This window comes from Lutra lutra, chromosome 12 (assembly GCF_902655055.1).
Source record: "Lutra lutra chromosome 12, mLutLut1.2, whole genome shotgun sequence".
Classification (NCBI taxonomy): Eukaryota; Metazoa; Chordata; class Mammalia; order Carnivora; family Mustelidae; genus Lutra; species Lutra lutra.
This window is the reverse complement of record NC_062289.1, coordinates 47,594,289-47,621,836: the sequence shown is the minus strand read 5'-3', so window position 1 is coordinate 47,621,836 and position 27,548 is coordinate 47,594,289. Positions and strand designations below refer to the sequence as shown.

At 37.7% G+C, this 27,548-nt stretch overlaps 1 protein-coding gene and 1 pseudogene across 1 annotated transcript in view; both read right to left on the bottom strand.

Annotated features, from left to right (window-relative positions):
- OSBPL1A (oxysterol binding protein like 1A) overlaps positions 1–27,548 on the bottom strand; it is a 237,375-nt gene that overhangs the window by 145,070 nt on the left and 64,757 nt on the right. The window contains exons 6-11 of the mRNA XM_047696489.1: positions 26,223–26,308; positions 24,936–25,080; positions 9,676–9,737; positions 9,529–9,573; positions 7,799–7,872; positions 7,624–7,687 (exon numbers count right to left, since the gene is read on the bottom strand). Of these exons, the coding sequence (XP_047552445.1) occupies positions 7,624–7,687; positions 7,799–7,872; positions 9,529–9,573; positions 9,676–9,737; positions 24,936–25,080; positions 26,223–26,308 (476 nt within the window). The remainder of the gene's footprint in view (positions 1–7,623; positions 7,688–7,798; positions 7,873–9,528; positions 9,574–9,675; positions 9,738–24,935; positions 25,081–26,222; positions 26,309–27,548) is intronic.
- On the bottom strand, positions 3,221–3,381 carry LOC125082810 (uncharacterized; annotated as a pseudogene).

Here is a 27,548-nt window from a genome sequence, read left to right as displayed (position 1 = left end):
ATCATACAAACATTAAAAACATAATAAGGGAATATTAGTACCAAAAGGTTTAATAACCTAAGAAAAAGGACACATTTTTTGAAAGGCAAAAATTACAAACACCAACACAAGAAGAAATAGAAAATTTGAACTAGCCCTTTAGCAACTGAAGAAATTTGTAATTACAATCCTTTCCTTAAAAAACAACAACAAAAACCCCCAACTTTTTGGTCCATGAATTATATCAGCATTTAGGAAAGAAATAAACCTAATCTTATAAAAACTTCCAAAAAAAACCTGAAAAGAAATATTTTCTAATTCATTACAGGAAACCAGTATTTCTCAGATTCCAAAAACCACACAAAATATATCATGAAATATAAACCAATATCCATCAGGAACAGAGAAGCAAAAATTCTTAACAAAATATTAACAATTTACTAAAATAATAATATATCATGGGCACCTGGGTGGCTCAATCGGTTAAGCCGCTGCTTTCGGCTCAGGTCATGATCCCAGTGTCCTGGGATCGAGTCCCACATTGGGCTCCTTGCTCAGTGGGGAGCCTACTTCTCTCTCTGCCTCTGCCTGGCACTTTGCCTGCTTGTGCTCTCTCTCTCTCTCTGACAAATAAGTAAATAAGTAAATCTTTTAAAAAAAAAATATCATGACCAACTGAAATTTATCCCAGCACTATGACTGGTTTATTAACACCCTACGACCTATCAGTGTAATTAATCATATTAATAGGATGAGTAAAACCCTATGATCATTTCAATAATATGCAAAAAGTATTTAATAAAATTCAACAGATTCTCATGATAAGGGCTCTCAGGAAATTAGGTAATGAAAATAATTTCCTAAAGCAAATTAAGGGCATCTATGAAAAAAACATCTATGTTGTCTGTTTTTTTTTTTTGCAGACAACATGATTGCGCATGTAGGAGATGCTGAGGAATCTGCAAAAAAGCTACCAAAACTATTAAATGAGTTTAGCAAGGCCACAGGACTCAAAACAAATTTATATACAATAGCAGCAAAAAATAGAAAATGAGAATTTCAAGCCCATCATGCTAGCTTCAAAAAATAAACACATAAGGACAAATTTAACTAAAAATTATATGACATTATAAAAGGAAATTAAAGAAGATTTCAATAAAGGAGAGATATAATGTTCATAGCTTAGAGGTCTTGATGGCATTAAAGTAACAACCCTCCACAAGTAAATCTATATAATTAATGCAATCCCAATCAAAACAACCATTCCCCAACACTGAAAATTGATGAAGACATACAACATATTGAAAAGCCATTTGTTCAAGAAAAATCTATTGAATCTCTCAGCAAGAACAGTGGATGCTGTTTTAGCCTCAGTCCGCTCCATTTCCCCCTCCTCCTTTCTCTATGGCAAACTGTATCATTATGAGGCAAGCTTTAAACACTGGGGCTAACTTTAGAGTAGGGCTCTGAAAAATCCAATTCTACGGCTTTCTCAAAACAATAGCAATCTTGGTAGCAAACAATCAGGAGAGGCCAAAATCACAGAACATGAGGTCTAAAAATATTCGGCCAGGCAACAAAGTGGCAAATGAGCCAGACATTTAAAAAGCTCTCACAAAAATGTTCAAAAACTAAAGTAAATCACAAAGAATTAAAAGAAAGCATAATGACAATAACTCATCAAATAGAAAATATCAATAAAAAGATGCTAGTTATGAAGAAGAACCAAATGGAAATTTGAAAATTCCAAGAACTGAAATGAAAAATTCACTCAAGATAATCTGAGATTGGGGGCGGGGAGGGGGAACACCTGGGTGGCTCAGTCTGTTAAGCTTCTGCCTTCTGCTGAGGTGGTGATCCCAGATCCTGGGATCAAGCCCCATATTGGGCTCTCAGCTGGTCAGGAAGCCTGCTTCTCCCTCTTCCTCTCCCACTGCTTGTGTTTCCTCTCTTGCTGCTTCTCTGTCAAATAAATAAAATCTTCAAAAAAGAAAAAAAAGATAATCTGAGATGGAAGGGGGGGGAAAATGCAGGACATTATCACATGTACCAACAGACAAAGTCACAGAAGAAGAGGAAAAAAAGCTGAAAAAATATTTAAAGAAATAATGGTTGAAAATTTCCCAAGTTCGATGAAAATATTAGACATTCAAGAAGTTCAATAAGCTCAAGTAGGATAAATTCAGAGAGATCTCTACCTAGATACATCTTAGTCAAACTATTGACAGCCAAAAACCAGAAAATATTGAAAGTAATGAGAAAAAGGGAAGCATAGTAAAATTAACAGCTGACTTTGCATCAAAAATAACGAAGGACAGAGTTAAGGGGATGACATATTCAAAGTGCTGAAAGAAAATTTCTGTTTTATAAAACTATTATTCTAAAATGGAGGTAAAATACACTCCCAAATTAAAAAAAGACTCAGACAATTCATTACGTATACCTTAAAAAAAGAGTAAAAAAAAGTTCTTTAGACTAAAATAAAGTGACATCAAACAAGGGGGGGGGGTAAAAAACCCAGAAGTTAATTGCATAGATAATTCTAATAGAGTATAGACTTTCTCTTTTCTCAAATAATTTAAAGCAATTTACACAATTGTAAAATTGTATGACTGAGCTTGTAACATACTGAGGTGTAATATATATGACAATAATAGGACAGAGGATAAAGGAAGGAACTGAGCTATCTCAGAGCAAGGAAATGGCCCCACACATGCACCAAAAAAAATAAATGGAACTAGAAATCATAAAAACATAAATTAGAATAAAAGACTATAAATCTTTTTCTCCTCTCTTCTTTTTTTAAAAGCACAGGAGATTAACTTGCATCCACACAAAAACCTGTATACTAATGCTCACAGCAGCAGCATTCCCAAGAGACAAAAAGTAAAAACAACCCAAATATTCATTAACTGATGAATGGATAAGTATTGTCTATCCATACAATGGAATATTATTTAGCCATAAAAAGGACTGAAGTAATGATACATGCTGTAATACAGACGAACCTCGAAAACATTATGCTAAGCAAAAGAATCCAGAAACAAAAGACCACATATTATATGATTCCATTTATATGAAATGTCCAGAACAGGCAAATTTATAGATATACAGAGATCAATGGCTACCTGGGGTCTAGAAGAGGGTGGTACTGACAGGCAATGGGGTATGATTGCACATGGGTATGAAGTTTCTTTGGGGAATTATGGAAATGGATCTAAAATGGATCGTGGTCTCCTCATGGTTGGCACAAGTGTCTGACCATATAAAAAAATTATTGAATCATTTCAAGTGGGTGAACTGTATATGATGTGAATTATAGTTCAATAAAAACATTTTAATTAGCAACAATCGCGCCTCAGATAAACCTCATTGGCTACGATACTGCCACTGGACAAAGCTCAATAAAAATATTTTAAAAGAAACACACAAATTGTATAAAGCAATAGATATAACACTATCACTGAGTTTTCAAACATGTAGAGTCATGATATATATAACAATAATAAAGACAAAGGAAGGGGTAGGAAGTAGAACTATATTAAAGCACAGTAAGTATGGAATGAAGTAGTAGTTTTTGATGGATTAAGATGCATATTATAATACCCAGAGCAACTATTAAGAAATAATTTTAAAATATAGTAAAATACAAACAAAAGGAAATTGCATATGAGACATACATATCTTATGTAGAAGATGAAGAACAAAACAAATACAGAAACAGCAAAATGGCAGAGAGAAACCCAACTATATCAATAACAACATTAAGTACAAATTCATTAAACACTCTAAGATTTTACTTTTAAGTAATCCCAATACCCAGCATGGGGCTCAAACTCACAATCCCTAGATCAAAAGTCACATGCTCCACTAACTGAGCCAGCCAGGCATCCCTCATTAAACATTCCTGTCACAAGGCAGAGATTGTAAAACTGGATAAAAATACCAGATACGAGTGTATGCTCTCAGTAAGAGACTTATTTTAGGATACCTGGGTGGCTCAGTTGGTTGAGTGACTGCCTTCACCTTAGGCCATGATCCTGGAGTCCTGGGATAGAGTTCCCTATAGGGTTCCCTGCTCAGCAGGGGGTCTGTTTCTCCCTCAAACCTTCCCCCTCTCATGCTTTCTCATTCTCTCTCTCTCAAATAAATAAAAAAAATTTTTAAGAAGGAGAGAGAGACTTATTTTAGATTGAAACACATAAATAGGCTGAAAGCAAAAGGATGGAAAGAGATATACAATGCAAACAGACCTGTATGAGAGCTGGAGTGACTATAGTGATTGTTATGGACTGAACGGTGTCCTCCACAAATTCATATGTGGAAGCCCCAACCTTCGATGAGACTATTTGTAAAAAGGGCCTTTAAAGAGGAAATTAAGATTAAATGAGGTCACAAGAGTGGGGCCCTAATTCAGCAAGACTGGTATCCTTCATAAGAGGAAGAGAAACCAGGGATGCCTGCACACGAAGTGAAGCCATGGGAGAGCTGTCAAGAAGGCAGCCATCTGCAACCCAAGGAAAGAGGCCTCAGGAGGACTCTATCCCTACACGTCAGAGCTGAAACTATAAAATTCATAAAGGAAACATAGGGATAAAGCTTCAAAGCAGTGGACTTGGAAAGGGTTCCTTGGACATGACACAAAAACACATGTGACAAAAGAAAAAAACAGAAATTCGACTATCAAAATTAAAAACTTCTGTGTATCAAAGAGCACTATCAACAGAGCGTAAAGACAACCCATAGAATGGGAGAAAATATTTGCAAACCATATACTGGTTTATATCCAGAATATACAAAGAACTTCTACAACTCAACACCAACAAAAAAACCAAACAGCTCAGTTAAAAAATGGGCAAAGGACTTAAACAGATACTTCTCCAAAGACAATACACGATGCCTAAGAAGCACATGAGAAGATCCTCAACATCACCATTCATTACAGAAACCCAAGTCAATCTGCAATTAGATGCCACCTCACACTCACTAGGATGCTCAATTAAAAAAAAAAAAAGCCGGGGGGGGGGGGGCGCCTGAGTGGCTCAGCAGGTTAAAGCCTCTGCCTTCAGCTCAGGTCATGATCCCAGGGTCCTGGGATTGAGTCCCACATCGGGCTCTCTGCTCAGCGGGGAGCCCGCTTCCTCCTCTCTCTCTGCCTTCCTCTCTGCCTACTTGTGATCTCTGTCTGTCAAATAAATAAATAAAATCTTTAAAAAAAAAAAAAAAAGGGAACGGAGTGCTGATGAGGATGTGGAGAAAGTGAAATTGGAACCCTTGCACACTGTCAGTGTGAACATAAAATGGGCCAGCTGCTATGGAGAACAGCAGGGAAATTCCTCAGAAAGTTAAACATAGAACAACCATATCATTCAGCAATTCCACTTCTAGGTCTAGATCCAAAAGCAGGATCTTGAAGAGATTATTTGCACATCCGCGTTCACTGCAGCATTATTCACAATCACCAAGAGGTAGAAGCAATTCAAATGCCCACTGACAGATGAATGCATAAAGAAATGTGGCCTATACAAACAATGGAATATTATTTGGCCTTTGGGAAAAGAAAAAAAGAAATCCTGTCACACATTACAGCATGGATGATTCTTGAGGTTATCAGACTAAAGTGAAGTAAGGCAGTCATAGAAAGACATAAAACTGTATGATTCCACTAGCAGGAGGATCGAAGTAGTCAAACTCAAAGAAACCAAAAGTTAGAACAATGGTTGCAAGGCACTGGGGGTAGGGGAAATAGGCAGTTAGTTGCTCAATGGACAGAGTTCCAGTTTTGCAAGATGAAAAAGTTCCAGAGATGTGTTGCACAACAAAGTAAACACAGTTCAGTTCAGTAGCCTGAACTACAGTAGCTACTGAACTGTACCCTTAAAAATGGTTAAAATAGGGGCGCCTGGGTGGCTCAGTGGGTTAAGGCCTCTGCCTTCAGCTCGGGTCATGATCCCGGGGTCTTAAGATCGAGTCCCACATGAGGCTCTCTGCTCAGCAGGGAGCCTGTTTCTCTCTCTCTCTCTCTCTCTCTCTCTCTGGCTGCCTCTCTGCCTATTTGTGATCTCTGTAAAATAAATAAATAAAATCGTTTTTTAAAAAAATGGTTAAAATAGTGAATTTTATGTTATGTGTTTTAACACAACTAAATATTTTCAAAAAGGAAAGAAATTCTGACACGTGCTGTAACACGGATGAATCTTGAGGATACTATACTAAGTGAAAATAAGCCAGTCACGGAAGGACACATATTGCCTATATTTACTTATACGAGGTACCTAACAAGGTCGAATTCATAGACACAGGAAGTAAAATGGTGGCTGCTGGGGCCTGGGAATAGAAAGGAACGGAACTAGTGACTGAAGGGTACTGAGTTTTAGTTTGGGAAAACAAAGAGTTCTGGAGATGAATGGTGCGGACGGCTGTAAAATAATACAAATGTACTTAAGGTTACTGAACTGCCCAATGAAAAAAATTAAGAAACTGAGAGTTGAAACACTATTAGAAAAAAAGATCTCAAATCAATATCCTCAGCTTCTACTTTAAGAAACTACAAAGTAGACAGAGTGCTTTAAAGCTGCCACACGGGACGCTCAGCAGCTTGTGTTTATATACGACTCATAAAAGTTGGCTTAAGCACAAATGTACAGAAGAAACAAAAGTTATAAACACAAGGTGAGGCATAATACAGCAAGGGCTGACCAGTCCCACAGAAGTTAAAGAGCAAGAAATTTTAAAAGGGTGGGCAGAGCACCTCCTTTGTTTTTTGATCTAAGGCAGCCAAGAACCAGATAAAGGGCCCAACTAAGGAAAAAGCTTGGTATTAAGTAGATGTGTCCACAGCAGGGACAGAAGAGAATGGCCACAATTGCCCTGAAAGAGAAAACAACAAGATGACACAGGTAAGATGAGAGGAAGACCCTGGATCTCTGGCCCAATGTGAAAGGAACACAGGGTGGGAGGACTCTGAAGGGGCCGCCTGTGTAATTCGGCTGTACTCCTGGGGAATGGGCCCTGTCTGTGACTCCCCAAGGGGAACACCTGGTCTTCTGGGGGGTGTTCGCCCTGAGAAAGGCAAGTGCTGTGCTCTAAAGAGCAGATGGATTGCCACAATTTGTTGACCACCCTAAAGGATCTGAAGTAGGAAATAAGGAAGTATGTCTAGGCTCCAGTCTTAGACTAATCTCTACAGAGAAGAAACTCCTTTTTTCTCCTGGTTGATAAAAATATAAAAAGTGAACACAGAGAACTCAAGAATCCCAATTTTGAAGCAGGCTTTAATTTTTAACACCAGAAAAACTTCCGTTATCCCAATTTACCCAGGTATAAATACACACATACATGTAGGACATACATACATAGGTATATACACATGTATGTGTGAATATACATACATACACATACAAAAACAAAATGTTAAAGGCTCTTTGTGTTTCCAGGTAACTCCTCTCCCATCCCACAATACGTGGAAATAAAAATTGATTATATTTTTAAAACAGAACTTCCACAATTTTTCTTGTTCTCAAATAAAAATACAAGTGCCTTCTACCCCCAAGATTTTACAAGGCAGCTTATAAAAATAATTTGGGGCATTTACTTGCAAAACTGACTTCATAGTTTGAGCAAAAGATGCATGTGTCATCCTACCGTGCATACTGCTTGAGTTAGATGCTTGCATCCCTGGCGATAAATATTACGGACTGCATCAGGCCTTCAAAATAAATTTTAAATTAACAAGACAAAAGGAAAAGAGTTAAGTGAAAACTTTTAATCTTTCAAAATTTAGATAATGAAATTTAATAAGTATAAAGATAATACTTACTGTTTCCTATACCACGAAAGGACTCCATGTTCTAACACTACCCAGAATAATCTCCAGCCAAAAAATCTTGAACTCTAAGGGAAAAATTGGCAATGATTTTCTGAAGTGACTCATCCAGATTCAAATACCTAACTGATAAAAATTAAGTTATGACAGTGCTATTGTAGTCTTTCATCTAGACAGTACTAACGAACATTAAAAATGATCAAACATGGGGGCATCTGGGTGGCTCAGTTGGTTAAAAGTCTGCATTTGGCTCAGGTTGTGATCTCAGGGTCCTGGGATGGAGTCCCACATCAGGCTCCGTGCTCAGCGGGGAGTCTGCTTGTCCTTCTCCCTCTGCTCCTCCCCACACTCACACACACACTCTCTCTCTCAAAAAAAATTAAAGAAAAAAAAACGATCAGGGGTGCCTGGGTGGCTCAGTTGGTTAAGCACTTGCCTTTGGCTCATATCATGATCTCAGGGTCCTGGGATGGAGCCCTGCACTGGGCTCCTGGCTCAGCGGGGAGCCTGCCTCTCCTCCCTCTGCCTGTTACTTCCTCCTGCTTGTGCTCTTACAAATAAATAAAATCTTTAAAAAAAATTTTTAATTTTGGGCGCCTGGGTGGTTCAGTTGGTTGAGCAACTGCCTTCGGCTCAGGTCATGATCCCAGACTTCCGGGATCGAGTCCCGCATCAGGCTCCCAGCTCCTTGGGGAGTCTGCCTCTCCCTCTGACCTTCTCCTCTCTCATGCTCTCTCTCACTCATTCTCCCTCAAATAAATAAATAAAATCTTAAAAAAATAAAAAAATAAATTTTTAATTTTAAAAAGTATCAAATATGAACTAAGATACTCAGTGCATTAATGAAAACGTAATACAACAGAGGGACAGGAATAGAAGAAATGCCACACTAATAAGATCAACATTGAACACTCTTTATGGTTCTAACGATATTGTTCAGGGATATTTATAGGAAGATTTTCAGTTGTGGACTTCAAAGACAGTCTGGAATGAAATGCTGAATAAAGAGTATTCTGATTTTATACCATATAGACATACTTGTGCATAAATATATAGAGGCAGCGCTTGCAAGTGCAAAAAAAAAATGCATGCTCTAAAATAGTTAATTCTAGAACATAACTGAATTCCAAAATGCAAAGATAGTCTTAGAACCAGATTTTATATGTGTGCTCTGTGACAATTCAAGTATTAAATTCCTATTAAGTCTTCCCTAGTTCAATATTTATAACAAAAACATTGTAATTCCATGATTAAGGAAAAGAATTTGTTCTCCCACTCTGTTCTGTATAAGCTTATCACCTAAAAGTGTCAGACCATCAACACAAAGGACAGCAATTGCTACAATAAGTGGAAGCCTAACGAAGTCCAGTGCTACAGAAAATGGTCAATGTTGTCAGATCCAAGACAGATTATATCAGAAATAATTTTTAAATTAAAAAAAAATTTTATTTGAAAGCATGAGAGCGAGCGCGAGCACAAGTGCAAGCATGAGTGCGAGCACACAAGCAGGGGAAGCAGCAGGCAGAGGGAAATGGAGTGAGCACAGAGCCTGATGCAGGACTTGATCCCGGGAACCTGAGACCAAGATCCAAGCTGAAGGCATATGCCCAAGCTGAGCCACCCAGGCACCCTTTAAATTTATTATTACTATTTTCTTTTTTACAAAAATGGACCCCCTGAGAATTCTTTCTGGTTTTATAAATAAAAAAATAATCCCAGCCTACCTTCCAGAGAGGCCCTTCATATCGTTTCAACACTTTGTAGACAACCTATTAAGAATACGTTTTCATAAAAAAATGCCATCTACATATTTTAAGAATTCAAAATCTTTTCTAAAAAGGATCATATGCAAGTAGTCCATTACTACATACCTTATTACCGATAAGAATGTGTTTCATTTCAGCACCCTGAGCAAGGTCAAGGGGTTTCTGATCTGTATAAAATACAAGAAAAGAAAGAAACCAAGAACTTAATTGTATACAAAACATGCTATTATAACATATAAGATTCTTTAATTATTCCAATGGCCACATCTTTCTGGCCCTCATTTTGGTAGCTAACCATTAAGCCAGCAAGCAAGAGTAACCTCAGAGCACTCTGTACAGGTTCTATGATCCTTCAAGCCTTCTTACTTTAAAATCATTGTATTAGTTTCCCATGGCTGCTACACCAAAGTACCACAAACTCAGTGACTTCAAACAGTAAGAATGAATTCTTTCATAGTTGGGGAGCACAGAGGTCCAAAATCCGTTTTGCTGGGGCCAAAAATCAAGGTGTAGACAGGATTCACCCTTTCTGGAGGCTAGGGGACAAACTATTTCCTTGGCCTATCTAGTTTCTGGAGTCCATTTGGCCATTCCAGCCAGGCGTCCCTATACCGAAACATTTATACACAACATAGTAACAGGAGAGTGGCCAGTTTTGAGAATACCTGGAGAGAGAGGAGTCCATCAATTAATTATACTATTATATTTTTTAAGCTTTAATAAATTCCACATTCGTTAATATGTGGTCCCCCCATCTTCAAAGTACATCACTCCAACCGCTGTTGCCATCCTTAGGTTTTCTCTCTCAATGTTCTGAGTTCCCCCACTTCATAAGGACAATTATGAGTATACTGGGCCCTCCTGGATAGTTCAGGATTATCTCCCTATCTCAAGATCTTAACTAATCACTTAACTAATCTTTAAGGGGGCCATTATTTGGTCTACCACAGCCACTATTAATCTGCTTCACCAGAGAACAAGTAGCAGAGAAAGCTCACAAGCATCATGGTCCACAACTGAGGACAAAAGCAAAAAGTGATAATGGAGAATGAAACCAATAAGGCATTATGGGACGTTCTGCAATATCATACATGCAAGCATTCTATGTTTTGCCAAACAACAAAAACAGAATTTGTTTAAGTTACTTTTTTGAGTTTTGAAGTGAGCAGGCCACTGTATGAAGCAAGCTAGCTTAAAAAAAAAAAAAAAAAGTCCTCTCCGAACCTGGAAGTAGAATATGGTACTTTCAAAGTAACGTAGCTAACTGGTTTAAGAAAGGTAACATATTCTATCAAACAAGCTTTTTTTAAAACAAATTAAATTCAAGTTAGTTAACATATAGTGCAGTACTGATTTTAGGAGTAGAAGTTAGTGATTCATCACTTACATACAACACCCAGGGCTCATCACAAGTGCCCTCCTTAATGCCCATCACCCATGTAGCCCATCCCTCCACCTACGTCCCCTCTGGCAACCCTGATTGTTCTCTATAGTTAAGAGTCTCTTATAGTTTGTCTCCCTCCCTGTTTTTATCTTTTATTTTTCCTTCTTTTCCTTTCCCCTATATTCATCTGTGTTGTTTCTTTTTTTTTTTTTTAAAGATTTTATTTATTTATTTGAGAGAGAGACAGAGAGAGTATGAGCGAGGAGAAGGTCAGAGGGAGAAGCAGACTCCCCATGGAGCTGGGAGCCCGATGCGGGACTCGATCCCGGGACCCCAGGATCATGACCTGAGCCGAAGGCAGTCGTCCAACCAACTGAGCCACCCAGGCGTCCCTCATCTGTGTTGTTTCTTAAATGCCACCTGAGGATATCATATTTGTCTGACTTATTTCACTTAGTATAATACACTCTAGTTCCATTCATGATGTTGCAAATGGCAAAGATTTCATTCTTTTTGATGGCTGATCAAATAATCTTTTTATAAATACCAAACACCGGCTGTGGTGTTAGGCAGTCTTTTGTATGAATTTCTCCTAACAAGGATCTACTATGCACCAATTAATATTTTAGGCACTGGGGATTCAGCAGTGAACAGGACAGAAAAAAATGGAGAGGGGCAGGGTAGGCATAGAAAAAGAGAAAAAGATAGTACATTAATAAAAATTACATGGCAAAAGGGCACCTGGGTGGCTCAGTCATTTAAGCATCTAGCTCTTCTCAGTGTCCTGGGATCAAGCCCAGCATCCGACTCTGTGCTCGGTGGGGATTCTGAGATTTTCTCTCTCCCTCCCACCTCCCACCCAGCTCTCTAAAATAAATCTTTTTTTTTTTTTTAAAGATTTTATTTATTTATTTGACAGAGAGAGATCACAAGTAGGCAGAGAGGCCAGGCAGAGAGAGAAGGGGAAGTAGGCTCCCTGCTGAGCAGAGAGCCCGACTCGGGAGCCGATCCCAGGACCCCGGGATCACGACCTGAGCCAAAGGCAGAGGCCCAATCCACTGAGCCACCCAGGTGCCCCTAAAATAAATCTTTTTTAAAAATTACATGGCAGATAATATATTATGCTATGCCAATCCTTTCTAAGTGAATGATATGAGAATGACTAGGATACCACTTTAGACTGGTGACTAGGCAACTGATCAGGGCAGGCCTTTCTGAGGAAAAGGTGTTTAAACTGAAAGGAAGGATTTGGTCTTGAGAAAATATAGTGGAAGGGCATTCCAACAGACAGAACACTAAAAACAATTTACTGGGCAAGAGAGATAGACGTCAGAAGCCACATCGTGTCAAGGCTTCGTAGGTCACACCATTGTGAGTCAGCAGAGGGATTTAGGTTATTTTAAGTATGATGAAGAGCCACGGAAGGGCTTTAGGAAAAAGAGTAACAGGCTCTGACTTCTGTTTAAAACTGTCAATGTGTTAAAAAGTAGTATTAAGAAGGGTAATAGGAGGGGTGCCTGGGTGGCCCTCAGGGGCCAGTGGGTAAAGCCTCTGCCTTTGGCTCAGGTCATGGTCTCAGGGTCCTGGGATCGAGCTCTGCATCGGGCTCTCTGCTCAGCAGGGAGCTTGCTTTCCCCTCTCTCTCTCTGCCTGCCTCTCTGCCTTCTTGTGATCTCTCCCCCTCTGTCAAATAAATAATAAAATCTTAAAAAAAAAAAAGGATAATAGGGGAAATGTGAACTCTGGCTACTTGATGATTTTGTAAAATTTTTACTAACAGGATAAAGTTATTGTAGCTTTTTAACAGCTCTGTTGAGATATAATTCACATACCATATAATTCACCCATTTAAAGTGTACAATTAATTCAGTGGTTTTCGGTATATTCAGAGCTATGCAACCATCACATGGTTATAGTTTTTTCTAAAGGAGCCCTTTTATAAATATACTGAAATACATTTTTTAAAGATTTTATTTTTAAGTAATCTTTGTACCCAACGAGAGCCTGAACTCACAACCCTGAGGATCAAGAGTCACATGCTCAACTGACTGAGCCAGCCAGACGCCCCTATACTGAAACATTTATACACAACATAGTAACAGGAGAGTGGCCAGTTTTGAGAATACCTGGAGAGAGAGGAGTCCATCAATTAATTATACTATTCTATTTTTTAAGCTTTGATAAATTCTATAATAAAAACATTTTTAAAAAGATCACCATGGCTATGGTGTGGAAAATACCTTGTAAATGTGGGCAAGAGAAAAGCAGAGAAATAGTTACAAAGCAATATCAATAGTCTAGGAAAAAGATAATAGTGGTTTGGACTAGAGAGCTAGTCATAGAAAAAAATGGAGACCGCAGAAAATACAGAGAGAAGTTTAAGGGTTTCAGATTTTAAAGGTAGATTTAATAGAACTGCTGATGGGCAAAACTTGGACTAATTATATATTACTTCTTTAGTGGGGAAAAAATTTATAATAGCCATTTTAGGTTTTCTAGCTAGCATATAGGAAGAGGTCTAATAAAGAGGTCTGCCAACTGTTATTTTTATTCTATCTACAGGGCACTTTTGAGAAATTATCCCTTTAGGCAAAGAAGAGGAGGACAATGATTTCTTTCACAGAATTCTGCCCTAACACCAAAAATAAATTCTGAACCCCTGCCAACTAGCTGAAATTCCAGTACTGAGCCTTCATTTCTAGATTCAATGCCTAAAGTGCCTGGTACAAGTAAGAATTAAATAAAATGCTTTTTGAACTGAATGAAAAAGACTCCTTACCCAAATGAGCACCATAACCAATCAATTCAAAATTGTACATCTTTTATCAAACACAACAAAATAAAAACCAGGAATGATCCAATATTTAAATTTTTACAGGATATAAATTTGTCCTTTAATGAGAACACTAAATAAAAATGTCAACATTCCTCAAAGGAATTTATACAGAATGTAATTTCAATAACATATCAATGGTATGTTTACTAAGAACCTAAAAGAAATTATTCTAAATGTCATCTGGGAGAATAAACAGGTAAGAATGTCAAAGACAATCTTCAAAAAAAGAAGGGTAAGAGAAACTTTATCAGATCTTTACACATTACAAAAACAATCATTAAAAATGAGATACTTGCAAAAGAAGAGACAGATGAAGCAATGAAAGAGAATAGAAAACAAAAGAGCATAAAATCTTAAAAGGTAGGAGAAAGGCATGAACAACGGAAAAGGAAAGATTGCTCAATGAAGGGTATAAAGATTAGTGATTAGTAATTTGAGAGTCTCACATCCTAACACACTCTCCCATATAGCAGTGCTTACTCAAAACCCTATAAACAGGGCTGGGCCTCTGGCTACTTTCCCAACTTTACCTCTCTCCCCCAACCTCCCCTGGGCAACCTGACAGCTTTCTTCTTTAAAAATGCCAAGTGCTCCCCCATCCCAGAGCTTTTACACCTGCTTGCCTGTCGTTTTCAATGCCAGATATCCTCAGGCCTCACTCCTTAACTCAGCACTGTGCTGCTCACAGAGGCCTTCCCTTACAGGCTTTCCAAACTAACAGCCCCACCCCCCTGCTATCACTCTCTATCCCTTTCAACCTGTTCTTTTTTTCCCCCCGCACCTCACTGCCTGACATTATATGCGTATTTACATTTGGTCTATCTCCTCCCACTAGGACATAAGCTCTGAGAGTGTGGGGGCTGTCTGGTTTTGTTCACTGTTGGATCCCCAGCACCTACAATGGTTCTTGGCACATAGTAGAGGCTCAGCATTTGCTTAATGAATGAATATGATTACAGACAATCTAGGAGAAAACAATCAAATATTTACCAAATCTCAATTTAAGTCTAGAAGTCAAAGAAGAGGATCAACAAATTTGAATAAAAATCTAAAACACTTTTAAAAAAAGAAAGAAAAGACTGGGAAAATTTAGTCTTAGAAAAACATATAATCATTGTCCGTATCATTGGAGTTTTGGGTGGTAAATTATATCCATGTGAAATACTATCCAGATGGTGAGCCAGGAAGACCAGGCTTCTGGAGACAATATGGAAAAACTGTTGATACTTGATAAAAATGAGGAGTTTAATATGTTAACTCTATTCACAAGCCATAAAACAGAAGGAGTAGACACTTTCTGAGGCATTTGCCAACCTTACTCTTTCACCATTGTCTGAGCACTGCTCTTTCCACACTCCCTGGGGGAGACACAGCAGCCATATTTGCATCATAAGGACCTGCCCCAGAGTTCCCTCTGACTGTATCAGACGCAGGCCCTAAACACAGTGGGTACCATTGGATTATCTCCCACTGAAATTTAAAACTGAGGTTAGGAGATCCTGGTCTACTGAAGGAAGTTCAGGCAGTTATCTACTAGCACGTATATGGAAAACTGATCTGTTAAGAGACAGAAATGAGAGACCAAGCAGTAAGAGAATACACATACAATGAGTGGCAGCCTTCTTGATTCCTAACAGCTCCAGGTTCCTGATTCATCCTTTCTGATGCCTGCTTTGTAATACCATAAGATACCTATGTATTCTGACATTAATAATGTATGACCTTCCTTTTGCCCATACTCTTGAGTTTAAACTAAAAACAAACAAACAAACAAAAAAACCCAAAAAACCAACTTTTTTAAAAACTAGATTTTAAGTAGGCTTCATACCCAGTGTGGAGCCCACTGAAGGGCTTGAACTCATGATCCTCAGATCAGACCTAAGCTGAGATCAACAGTTGGATGCCCACTGGCTGAGCCATCCAGGCACCCCCATTATTTTAAACTTTTAAAAAAAGTTTGGTCTACCAGAGAATAATAACTAACAACTAAAAGCTAAGTCTTTATGGATATTTGGCTCATAGCTGATTCCGCTTTGTGGGTGCCTTCATTTTCTTCATTTTGAACATAAACTTTAGTTTTGCAATTTTTTTTTAAATGTTCTAAAATAGGTATGAAAATGAGAAAGTTATACAATATGCCAAAGAAACAGATTATATTTTAATAATTTGTTTTTTTCTATAATGCAGACATTATGACTTAAAAAAGTATTTCCTCGGAATGTGCCATCTTGACTTTTATAAAGAACACTTTTACAAGAATGTTCAACTTTGATTACTAATATAAACTATAAGGCAAAAGTATATTTAAACACCAACAATCAAATTTTTGAGGTTTATAGGGATATTTCTTTAGTTTAGACTGATATTCATATGGGACTATTAATTCTTATTACATTGGAATGCTTTTGGAATCTAAATTTTAAAGGAAGAACCATTATAAACCACCACCTAGAAAAACTATTCAAATCTTTGGGAAGTTGGTAAAGACACTAGGAATCATACTGTTAACATAAATTTTAGGTTCCTGACTCTTTTATAGCATTTCAAGATTCCTTTGCTTAATTCCCAGTTAGGAAAATAACTTTAGTTCTTAACTAGTAATTAGTAGATAGAATTTAAATTATGTAACATAGTGTTCCCATTGCTCTGTAGTTCATACAGCCTGCTAGAAAAGTCCTTTCCAGGTACCTGTACCCACCTTCCATTACATTTACAAGTTTACCCTTCAAAAAAAGTCTCTGGAAAGACCACAAATACATAAAGGTTAAACAACATGCTACTAAATAAGGAATGGGTCAACCAGGAAATCAAAGAAGAAATAAAAAATACATGGAAACATATAAAAATGAAAATACAATAGTCCAAAACCTTTGGGATGTGGCAAAAGTGGTACTAAAAGGGAGGTATGTATCAATACAGGTCTACCTCAAGAAGTAATAATCACACAACTAGCCTTACACCTAAAGGAACTAGAAAAAGAACAACAAAGCCTAAAACCAGCAGAAAGAAGGAAATAATAAAGACTAGAGCAGAAATAAATGATATAGAAACTAAAATATATATGTACATATACATATATATATAAAACAAAAGCTGGCTCTTCAAAAAAAAAAAAAAAATAGATAAACCTCTAGCCAGACTTATCAAAAAGAAAAAAGAATCAAAATAAAATTAAAAATGAGAGAAGAGAAACAATAAACACCAACATAGAAATACAATTATAAGATTATGAAAAACTATATGCCAACAAATTAGACAACTGAGAAGAAATGGATAAATTCTTAAAAACATATCAACTACCAAAACTGAAACAGTAAGAAATAGAAAACTTGAACAGACTGGTAACCAGCAAAGAAATTGAATCAGTAATCAAAAATCTCCCCCAAAACAAAAAAGTTCAGGACCAGATGGCTTTACAGGAGAATTCTACCAAACCTTTAAAGAAGAGTTACTATCTATTCTTTTCAAGTTATTCTAAAACACAGAAAAGGAAGGGAAATTTCCAAATTCATTCTAGGAGACCAGTGTTACCCTGATACCACAACCCCATAAAAACATCACTAAAAAAGAGAACCTAGGGGCCAATATCCCTGATGAACACAGATATAAAAATGCTCATTAAAGGGGCGCCTGGGTGGTTCAGTGGGTTAAAGCCCACAGTGGGCTTGGGTCATGATCCCAGGATCCTGGAATCGAGCCCCGCATCGTTCTCTCTGCTCAGCAGGGAGCCTGCTTCCTCCTCTCTCTCTGCCTGCCTCTCTGCCTACTTGTGATCTCTGTCTGTCAAATAATATTTAAATAAAATGCTCATTAAAATAATAGCAAAGTGAATCCTACAATACATTAAAAAAATCATTCACCATGATCAAATGAATTTACTCCTGGGTTGCAAGGGTAGTTCAATATTTGCAAAAGCAACATGATATATCACATTAATAATACAAATCCATTCATGGATTTGACAAAATACAACATCCATTCATGATAAAAATCCTCAACGAAGTACGTTTAGAGCGAACATACCTCAATATAAGAAAGGCTATATATGAAAAACACACAAGCTAATATCATCCTAAATGGGGAAATGCTGAGAGCTTTTCTTGATGGTAAGAAACAAGACAGGGATTTCCACTCTCAGCACTTACTTAGATAGTCCTGGAATCCCCAGCCACAGCAATCAGACAACAAAAACAGATAAAAGGCATCCAAATTGTGAAGGAAGTCAAACGTTTCACTATTTGCTGATGACATGATACTATATGTAGAAAACCTTAAAGACTCTACTAAAAAAACTGTGAGAATTGATAAACAAATGCAGTAAATTTGTAGGGTATAAAATCAACATACAGAAATCTGTTACATTTCTATACACCAATAATGAAGCAGTAGAAAGAGAAATTAAGGAATCACTCCCATTTACAATTGCACCAAAAGCAGTAAGGTATCTAGGAATAAACCTAGTGAAAGAGGTGAAAGACCTGTACTCTGAAAGTTACAAAACACTGATGAAAGAAACTGAAGATGACACTGAGAAACAGACATTCCATGCTCATGGATTGGAAGAATGTTGCTAAAAATGTCCATATTACCCAAAGAAATCTACACATTTAATGCATTCTCTGTCAAAATACCGACAGTTTTCACAGAACTGGAACAAACAGTCTTAAAATTTGTATGGACCTACAAAAAACCCTGAATAGCCAAAGCAATATGGAAAAATAAAAAGCTGGAGGCACAATTCTGGACTTCAAGTTACAAAGACGTATTAATCAAAACAGTATGGTACTGGCACAAAACCAGACACTTATCAATAGAACAGAATAGAAAACCCAGAAATCAACGCACAATTATATGGTCAATTAATCTTCCACAAAGCAGGAAAGGATATACAATGAGAAGAAGAATGTCTCTTCAACAAATGGTATTGGGAAAACTGGACAGCAACATGCAAAAGAATGAAAAGGGACCACTTTCTTACACCATACGCAAAAATAAATTCAAAATGGATTAAGGACTTAAATGTGAGACCTGAGGGGCGCTTGGATGGCTCAGTGGGTTAAGCCTCTGCCTTCAGCTCATGTCATGATCTCAGGGTCCTGGGATCGAGCCCAGCATCGGGCTCTCTGCTCAGCAGGGAGCCTGCTCCCCCCACCTCTCTCTGCCTGCCTCTCTGCCTACTTGTGATCTCTCTCTACCAAATAAATAAACAAAATCTTTTTTTTTTTTTTTAAAGATTCTATTCATTTATTTGTCAGAGAGAGAGAGAGAGAGCGAGCACAGGCAGACAGAGTGGCAGGCAGAGGCAGAGGGAGAAGCAGGCTCTCCACAGAACAAGGAGCCCGATGTGGGACTCGATCCCAGGACGCCGGGATCATGACCTGAGCCGAAGGCAGCTGCTTAACCAACTGAGCCACCCAGGCGTCCCTAAACAAAATCTTAAAAAAAAAAAGTGAGACCTGAAACCATAAAAATTCTAGAAGACAGCACAGGCAGCAACTTCTTTGACATCAGCCATAGCAACTTACTTCTAGTTATGGGTCCTGAGGCAATGGAAACAAAAGCAAAATAAACTAGTGGGACTACACCAAAATAAAAAGGTGCACAGTGAAGGAAAACAATCAACAAAACTAAACCTACAGAAAGGAAGGTATTTGCAAAGGCCATATCTGATAAAGGGTCAGTATCCAAAAGGGTCAGTATCCAAAATGTATAAAGAACTTATAAAACTCAACATTCAAAAATGAATAATCTTTTCCCCACTGATTGCCCTGACACCTTCATCAAAAATCAATTCTCCCTATATACACGTTGTTGTCTAGACTCGCTCCTGTTCTATTAGTCTATATATCTATCTTTATACCGTATCACAGAGTCCTGAAATTAGGTTATGTGATGGTGTGTGTCAATTCAAACAGGCTACAATGATGCCCCAAAAGCTGATAAAACATTATTTTTGGGTGTTTCTGTGAGGGGGTTTCTGAATGAGATTAACTTTTGAGCCAGTGAATGGAGTGAAAAAAGGTCTGCCTTCACCACTGTAAGTGGGCATCATCCTATCTGTTGAGGGCCTAGAAGAAGAGGAAGAATGAATTCTGTCATTTCATGAGCTGAGACACCCTTCTCTTTCTGCCCTCTGACATAGGAGTTCCTGATTCTCCAGCCTTTGGACTCGAGGACTTGCACTGCTGGCCTTCCTGGTCTCTGGTCTTCAGACTGAATTACACCATCAGCTTTCTTGGTTCTCCAGCTTGCAGACAGCATACTGTGGACGATCTCAGCCTCCATAATCATTCATTCATATATATATATATATATATATATATATATATATATATATATATACATACATACACACACACACACATACATACACACACACATATGTGTGTGTATGTATATATACATACACACACACACCCCCTACATATCTACATATCTCACATGTGTATCTACATGGATAGCTAATTGTCCCAGCATTAATGTACTCAGTTCTTCCCTCACCCACTTTTCATGCCATCTTTGCCATCTATCAAGTTCCTATATGCACAGGTTTTCATTTCCAAACTATCTGGTCTGTTCATCTTCATCTACCCTGAACTAATACCAAGATCTCACTAAATGATCTTATCCATCCCATTACTAACTCCATATGTGGACAATTCCCAAATTTATATCTCCATCCAGAGATCTCACCTAAGCACAAACTTCTATTTCTGACATCTCACTTGGATTGTAAAATACTATTTCAAATTTTAAACATCTTAAAAACCAAACTCCTAATTCTCAGCCACTGCTAGCCTACACTTCCCTGCAGTCTTACCCTACTCCATAACTGGAAATAATTCCCTTTTTCCAGGTCCTTGACTGAAAGACTGTAAAGTCACCCTCAATTCGTCTTTTTCTCATACCTCACATATCCAAGCCATCAGAAAATCTTGACCACTCTGCCTTCATTATTTATACACACACACACACACACACACACACACACACACACAACCGCTTACAACATTTATATGACCACTATCCTGATCCAAGCCAATATCTTCTCTCACCTGATTATTCCAGTAGCCTAAAATGCCTCCCTTTTTCCTCCTTGTCTTCCTAGGATTTATTCTCATAGTAATCAGTGACCATTTTTTAGAACCTAAGTCTGGTCACATCACTGCTGCATTCTAAAATGTGGGAGGGCCCACACAGTCCCAGCTCACAAAGAGTAAGAGCCACAATTCTCAAAATAACCCACAGGCCTTTCAGCATCCAGTCCCCACTGCCTCTCTAACCACCTCCTTCAACCACTCTCCTCTGGACAAACTGGTCTCCTTGCTTTTCGTGACACACATCACATACACTCCCCACGTCTGCTGCCTAGGACCACTCTCACTGCCCACATATTGACACTACTTCAAGTCTTAATTGTCATTCTCACAGAGCTTTTCCTGCCACCTTTCACAAAGCAGCAACCCTCTATACACCCAACACACTCCCAATTCCTCCTGCCCTGCCTTTTTCCCTTCTCCTAGGCACTGATCTCATCTGACATAATGCTTGCTTTTTATTGACTCTCTCCTATTAGAATGTAAGTTCTCTGAAAACAGGGATTTGTTTTTATATTGCTTTGATTTTTTTTTTCACTGCTCTAGATCCCTAGTCCCTGGAATAGTATCTAGCACATAAACCCTCAATAAGTATTTGTTGAATAAATGAATGTTTTACTTCCAATAGGTTCAGAATTAGTGTTTTTATCCAGAAGGACAACCCCCCCTACCCCCACCCCCGCTTCTCTTGCATTTTAAAATTCATTGCCCTGGACTTTTCTATAGAAATGAGAGTCAGGTAGTCAAGTCTTATGAAAACCCTTTGAGGATTCTGGCTGGGATTGCTTCGAATTAATTTGGAGAGAACTGTTAGCTTTTTGATGTTGAGTTTCTTCCCCACCAAAAACATCACAGGCTTCTCCATTTTTAGGTTTTTTATGTCCTTCAATTGGAACATGTTTCTCTTTTTGCTGTTACCAAAGCATTGCATTTTTTAAAGTTACATTTTTTTAACTGTCACAATTAAATCATCAAGCTCTTTTTCTATTGTGTTAATCTTCCTTAACTTAAAAACATGCTTAAATCTCTGCCTAAAAAATCTTCCTCTTGGCCATGCAACCATTCCTTCTGTTCTTAAATATTAAAGAGTAGTGGATGAGCAGTGCTACCTTAGCTTCCTCATGTCAATCCTTAACCCTTAACCTAGCTGTTGTCAACTACCCAGTGATACTACTCTTTCAGAAAGGACCTCTGGGCACTCAGTCACTGAATTCCACAGCCTTGTCTAAATGTTTCTCTTCTTCAGTCTAAGTTGTGCATGACAACAAGTACACCCTACCCCTTTACTCCACATTTTAGCGCTTCCTTTGGCTTCCATAGAACGGCTATTTCCCTTACATCTCCTGAGTGTTTCCCCTTCTCTATCCCCTGGTTTCTCTTCTTTGATTCCAGGGAGAACCTATATCTATCCTAGAGATACAGAGAAAGCCTTTCTGGGGAAGACAATTTGAGCTAATTCTTAAAGTAAGACTAGGGTTTAACACAGATGAGCATGAAAGGGGCATTTCTGGCAGGGAGAAGAGCATGCGCAGGGTAGGGACAGCACGGTCAACCCGAGACTCTGTTGGGTATGTCTAGAGCTGTTTATGTTCAATAGTGTGGACACTAATCACATGGAGCTAATGAAATGTGGCTAATTCAAGCTGAGATGTGCTGTTAGGTGCAAAATATACATCAGATTTCAAAGACTTAGTATCAAAAAGGAGATGTAAAATCTCACTCTTTTTCACTGATTACATGTTGAACTGGGTTTTAGATATGCTGTTTTAAATAAAATAGGTCATTAAAATTAATTTCATTGGCTTTTTACTTTTTAAATGTGCCTACTAGAAAACTTAAAATTATATATGTGGCTCTCATTATGTATCTGTTGGTTAGTGCCAGTCTATAGCAAAAAGGACAAAGGAAGAGAGGAAAGCAGAAAATTCTATCATTAATTTTCTTATTCCTTTCTACTCCCATTGAGGTCAATAAAAGTTCAGGCCCTAATTACCTCTCACCTAAGACCACTTCAAAGGTCCTACAGACCCCTCCCTATAGTCTTGGTTCTGCCACAACCAATCCTCGATACTACACATTAGTAGATAACCACATTAATCTTTTCAAAGTAACTCATCTCTTCACTGCTCACCTATTTCTTTATCCTGGTCCCCTGAACTTCCAAATTAGGGGGTAAAATGATCTGGCATATTGAGGCTCTTCACTATGCAAACCTAATCTGCATTTGTAAGATGACCTAGCACTGCTCCCCTTTACATGGGTCGATATACCAAAATGAGATGCCACCTAAACATGAATTTTTACCTTCTTGCCTTTGTCATAATCTTCTGTTTAGAATACACTTGCCAAAATTTAATGATATTCTGTTTATGTTTAAAAAGAAAAAAATATGAGTGGGGTCTTCTGTTAGAGATACAGGTATTTAGAGAAGGCTTTAAAAAAAAAAAAAAAATCCTAGGCGCCTGGGTGGCTCAGTGGGTTAAAAAACAAAAATCCAGGGCACCTGGGTGGCTCAGTCATTAAGTGTCTGCCCTCGGTTTAGGTCATGATCCTAGGGTCCTAGAATCGAGCCCCATATCAGGCTCTCTGCTCAGCAGGAAGCCTGATTCTCCCTCTCCCACTCCCCCTGCTTGTGTTCCCTCTCTCACTGTGTCTCTGTCAAATAAATAAAATCTTTAAAAAAAAAAAAAAAATCCTACAAGGACTTCAGTCTATATTAAATACCTACTCCTTTGTGAAGTCATTTCTAATTACTTAAGCCTTCAACAAACATGCAACATGTAGAAGGTGTCATGTGCTATACATTACTCTAGATCCCAGGTAAACCAGACAGTAATGTATTAGCTCTGCCTTTAGGAATCCAGTCTCATGGGATGTGGCTACGTAAGTCAACAATGGAGTAGAATTTTGGCAATGATGGAGGTGAATAGAGGGCCCTGGTAGACCACTGCCAAGTCAAGTCCTAATCCAGGTTTGATGGTAGGTAAGGGAAGCATCCTTAAAAGTGAATACCCCTAATGCAATGTTCCCTCTTTGAATATCCAAGACACCTTTTGTAGCTTCTCTTGTGGTTATATGATCTCATCTCTGATACTGTCATGCATGTAGAACTGAAACTACCTGTACATTCCATACTTGCAGATGCACCTATTGCTAAAATTTGTAATCCCAAAATCAATACTCATGCAATTTCGTCATTCACAGGTAAGTCCCAAGTGGTGAAAAATTTGAGTGTCCTCATGTCCCCAGCTGAGGTAGAACAAGGTGGCATTCTGCCTTCTTGTTTCAGCTCTCATGCAGTAAACAAATGTCCCTATCACAGTCTACCTAGTATTGCCACGTTTTCAATATTTGTGCTTTTTGTTGGTGGTTTCACTGTTGAAACTGGCCACCAAACATGGCACTGAATTGTTAGTTAATGTTCCTAAAAGCAAGAGAGCTATGATGTGCTGCATGGAGAATGTGTATTAGACGAGCTATATGTATTATGTATTAGATGAGAATATGTATTAGACATGGTATTAGATGAGCTCTGCTCAGGCATGAGTGATAGTGCTGTTGGCATAAGCTCTATGTTCCTGAATTAACAACATATATTAAATAAGCTGTTTTAAAACAGAAATGCACACAAAATAAAGTTATGTATTAATCAGTATAAAAATGTTGTGACCAAAGGCTTTCAAGAACCTAACTCTGTACCCCCCCACCATGAGCAATGGCTCAGTATTAATTTTCTGTTCACAACAACTTGTCAGAACATAACAATCTTAAATAATGAGAATCAACTATATACTCTTTCCCTCGAGAGGGGGGAAATCTATTTTAATCATTACTGCCTCCTATGGAATAGATATTATTAAACAGTTAACTCAAACTAGGAAGGAAATTAGTAAGTTCATTTCTTTAGTTTGTGTGAATGACTTGAGTTCAAAATTAAGTAGGGGCCATATAGTTTAACAAAGGCTGGATATTAAAACAATTTTACATGGCACTGACTTATTTTTATAGCTTCCAAATGACCAACAATGGCTTTTACTGACATGCTTACCATTTTTGTTCTTCAGATTTGGGTCTGCTCCACTTTTCAGAAGCTTTAAGGCACACTGCTTATGAGCCCGGTAAGCTGCACAATGCAAGGGTGTATTTCCTAACTGATCCGAACAATTAACATCAGGAGGATTGGGCCTGTTGAGCTAACGAATGAAAAAAAATGCAATGCAGAATTACATTATCAAAGATGGACTTTCTCCCATAAAAACACATTAAGGTGTAACTGCACGTTCAGGGGGACCCTCAAACCACAGAAGCTGATGAACACCAGAGTTCTAGACAATGGGGGGATGCTTGCTCACTGAACCAGCAAATCCATGTCACTCCCCATGTTTGCCAGGAAATCTCAGTCACCACATTCCCATGACCACAACAGACACCACGCACTACACCAATACCACCCCACCAACGCCTGGACATTAAGATTTCACTAAGATTTGCTCCCTTCTATCAGTCTTGTGATTCACACTGGGGACAGCAAAAATACAAACCAGTCTCCCATAGGCAGCCATTCAGAAGAGTTAAAATCATAAATGTTAAATGTGTAAATGTTATAAGTTCTACAGAATTTGTTGTTCCCAACTGACTGCTTTAAAAACTCCTTATATAGTCTTCATTTCAGAAAGCTTAAAAAAAAAAAAAGTTTGAGGCACTTCACTTGGAAACCAAAGAGGCCTTTCAAATGATCTGAAATAACTTTAAAGCAAATGGAAATGCTTCAGTCTTGAATTCAGAACAAATTTGGTTTCACGTTTAATGAGACTATGTGGGAAATGGAAACTGGAAAGTAGGTCTCCAAAAAAAAAAAAAAAAAAAAAGGGTAAAGTTTTCAGTCTGTTCTAACATGATATAAATATTCACAAATATTGTCCCTTCTTTGTATGTTGCTTTCTAAAAGTGTAGCATACCTTTCAGAAATTATTGCTTATCAAAATTAGAGAAACTTGTTCCTTTATTGGATCTTATGATATTTCAATTTTAAATTGGCTTACTCTGGAAAAACAATTATCCGAACATTAAGTATTTGCCTTGAAAAGTCAATTTCTTAATCCATCAGGTTTTCAGTAGGGGGTGGGGATGTAAGTAAATTCAGAGAAAAATATAATCATTACAATATATCCTGCTTAAAAGATAATTATGCCAGAGTTTTTAGATTCTTAAGGATTTTGTACTATTATTATAATCTCCAGTAGTTTGGTCCCATAATTTGACTAAATTATGAAGTTAACATTAAGTTAAAATTTTCCTGAAGGGTAAAGAATACACGTTGTTATTGCTGTTTTACCAGAGCTATGAGTTCTGCAGTTCTGCCTTCTCTCGCTGCTGCCAGAAGTTCTTCTTCAAGCTTTCTTTGTTGAGTCCTTTCTACAGCTGCAAAAGGAAAGTATATATTACTCTACTTCTAGTTAGATTCCCATAGCAAATCATTACAAAGATGTATGAGTAAAGTGATCTCGTGGGGAAAAAGTCACAATGTTTTGAATTATAATTCAAATGTAGTTAAAGACTTTATTGTTATTCTCATTGCCTTACATTTCAGATAACAGAGTTCAACTTCTTTCAGGTTCAGATGAACTTGTGTTTTCAATTCATAGGTCTTTAAGTATCTTACTACAATATCCATCACAAATAATTATAACTTACTTTTGCATGCTGAAATACTATTACATATCTGCCTTGGAAAGGTAGATAAATTGGGAGTAGCATTCATACCTTCCAGAACCTTAGAATCTGTGAAAAGTAACAATAAGAAATAGCACTGGTAGGAAGACATACAAACCATATAAATAGGTAGATTTATATATACTTACATACTTCCAAATAAGATTTTTTTAATACAAGATTTTAACAAATTTTATAGAATTTACTATATGCCAAGTGCTATTCAAAGCACTTTAAAAATAACTTCCAGTTATAAAATAAGTCACAGAGATGAAAAAATATAGCATACAGAATGGAGTCATTATTGTAACAACTTTACATGGTGACAGATAACTATACTTATCATGGTGAGCACTATGTAACATATAAAATTGTCAAATCACTATGTTGTATACCTGAAACTAATATAACATTGTAGGTCAACTATCCTTCAAAAATAAATTTGGAAAAATACATTAATTCACTAAGTCCTCATAGCTGTGCTATGAAGTAGGTATTACTATTATCCTGATTGTATAGATGAAGAAACTGAGGCACTAAGTAGTTAAGGAATTAAGCCAAGGTCACACAGCTGGAAATAGAGGAGCTGGGATTTGAACTTGTGCAGGCTGGTTCCAGAGACCATGTGCTTATTACTACTCTTAAACCTGCTTCTTAAATCACACTTGCAGGGAAAGAGAGCAATAGGCAATCTCATTTCAGAGACTGGAATATGCAATAAGGCCTCTTTTTGCTAAATTTTAATTCTGTTCTGGCTTATAAAAAAGAAGCAATTTCACAGGCTCAGGAATCTCATTTTAAACATGTGCACAAAATCCCGTGTAAAAGGTTTTTCAGGTCTTCCTGGCCGAAGTCAGGTCATGGACAAAAAAGGAAGTTGGGGAGCCAAGAGACTGGGGAAACACTATGAATATTATCTTGAATACAGCAATAGCTGGAACTAGTTTAA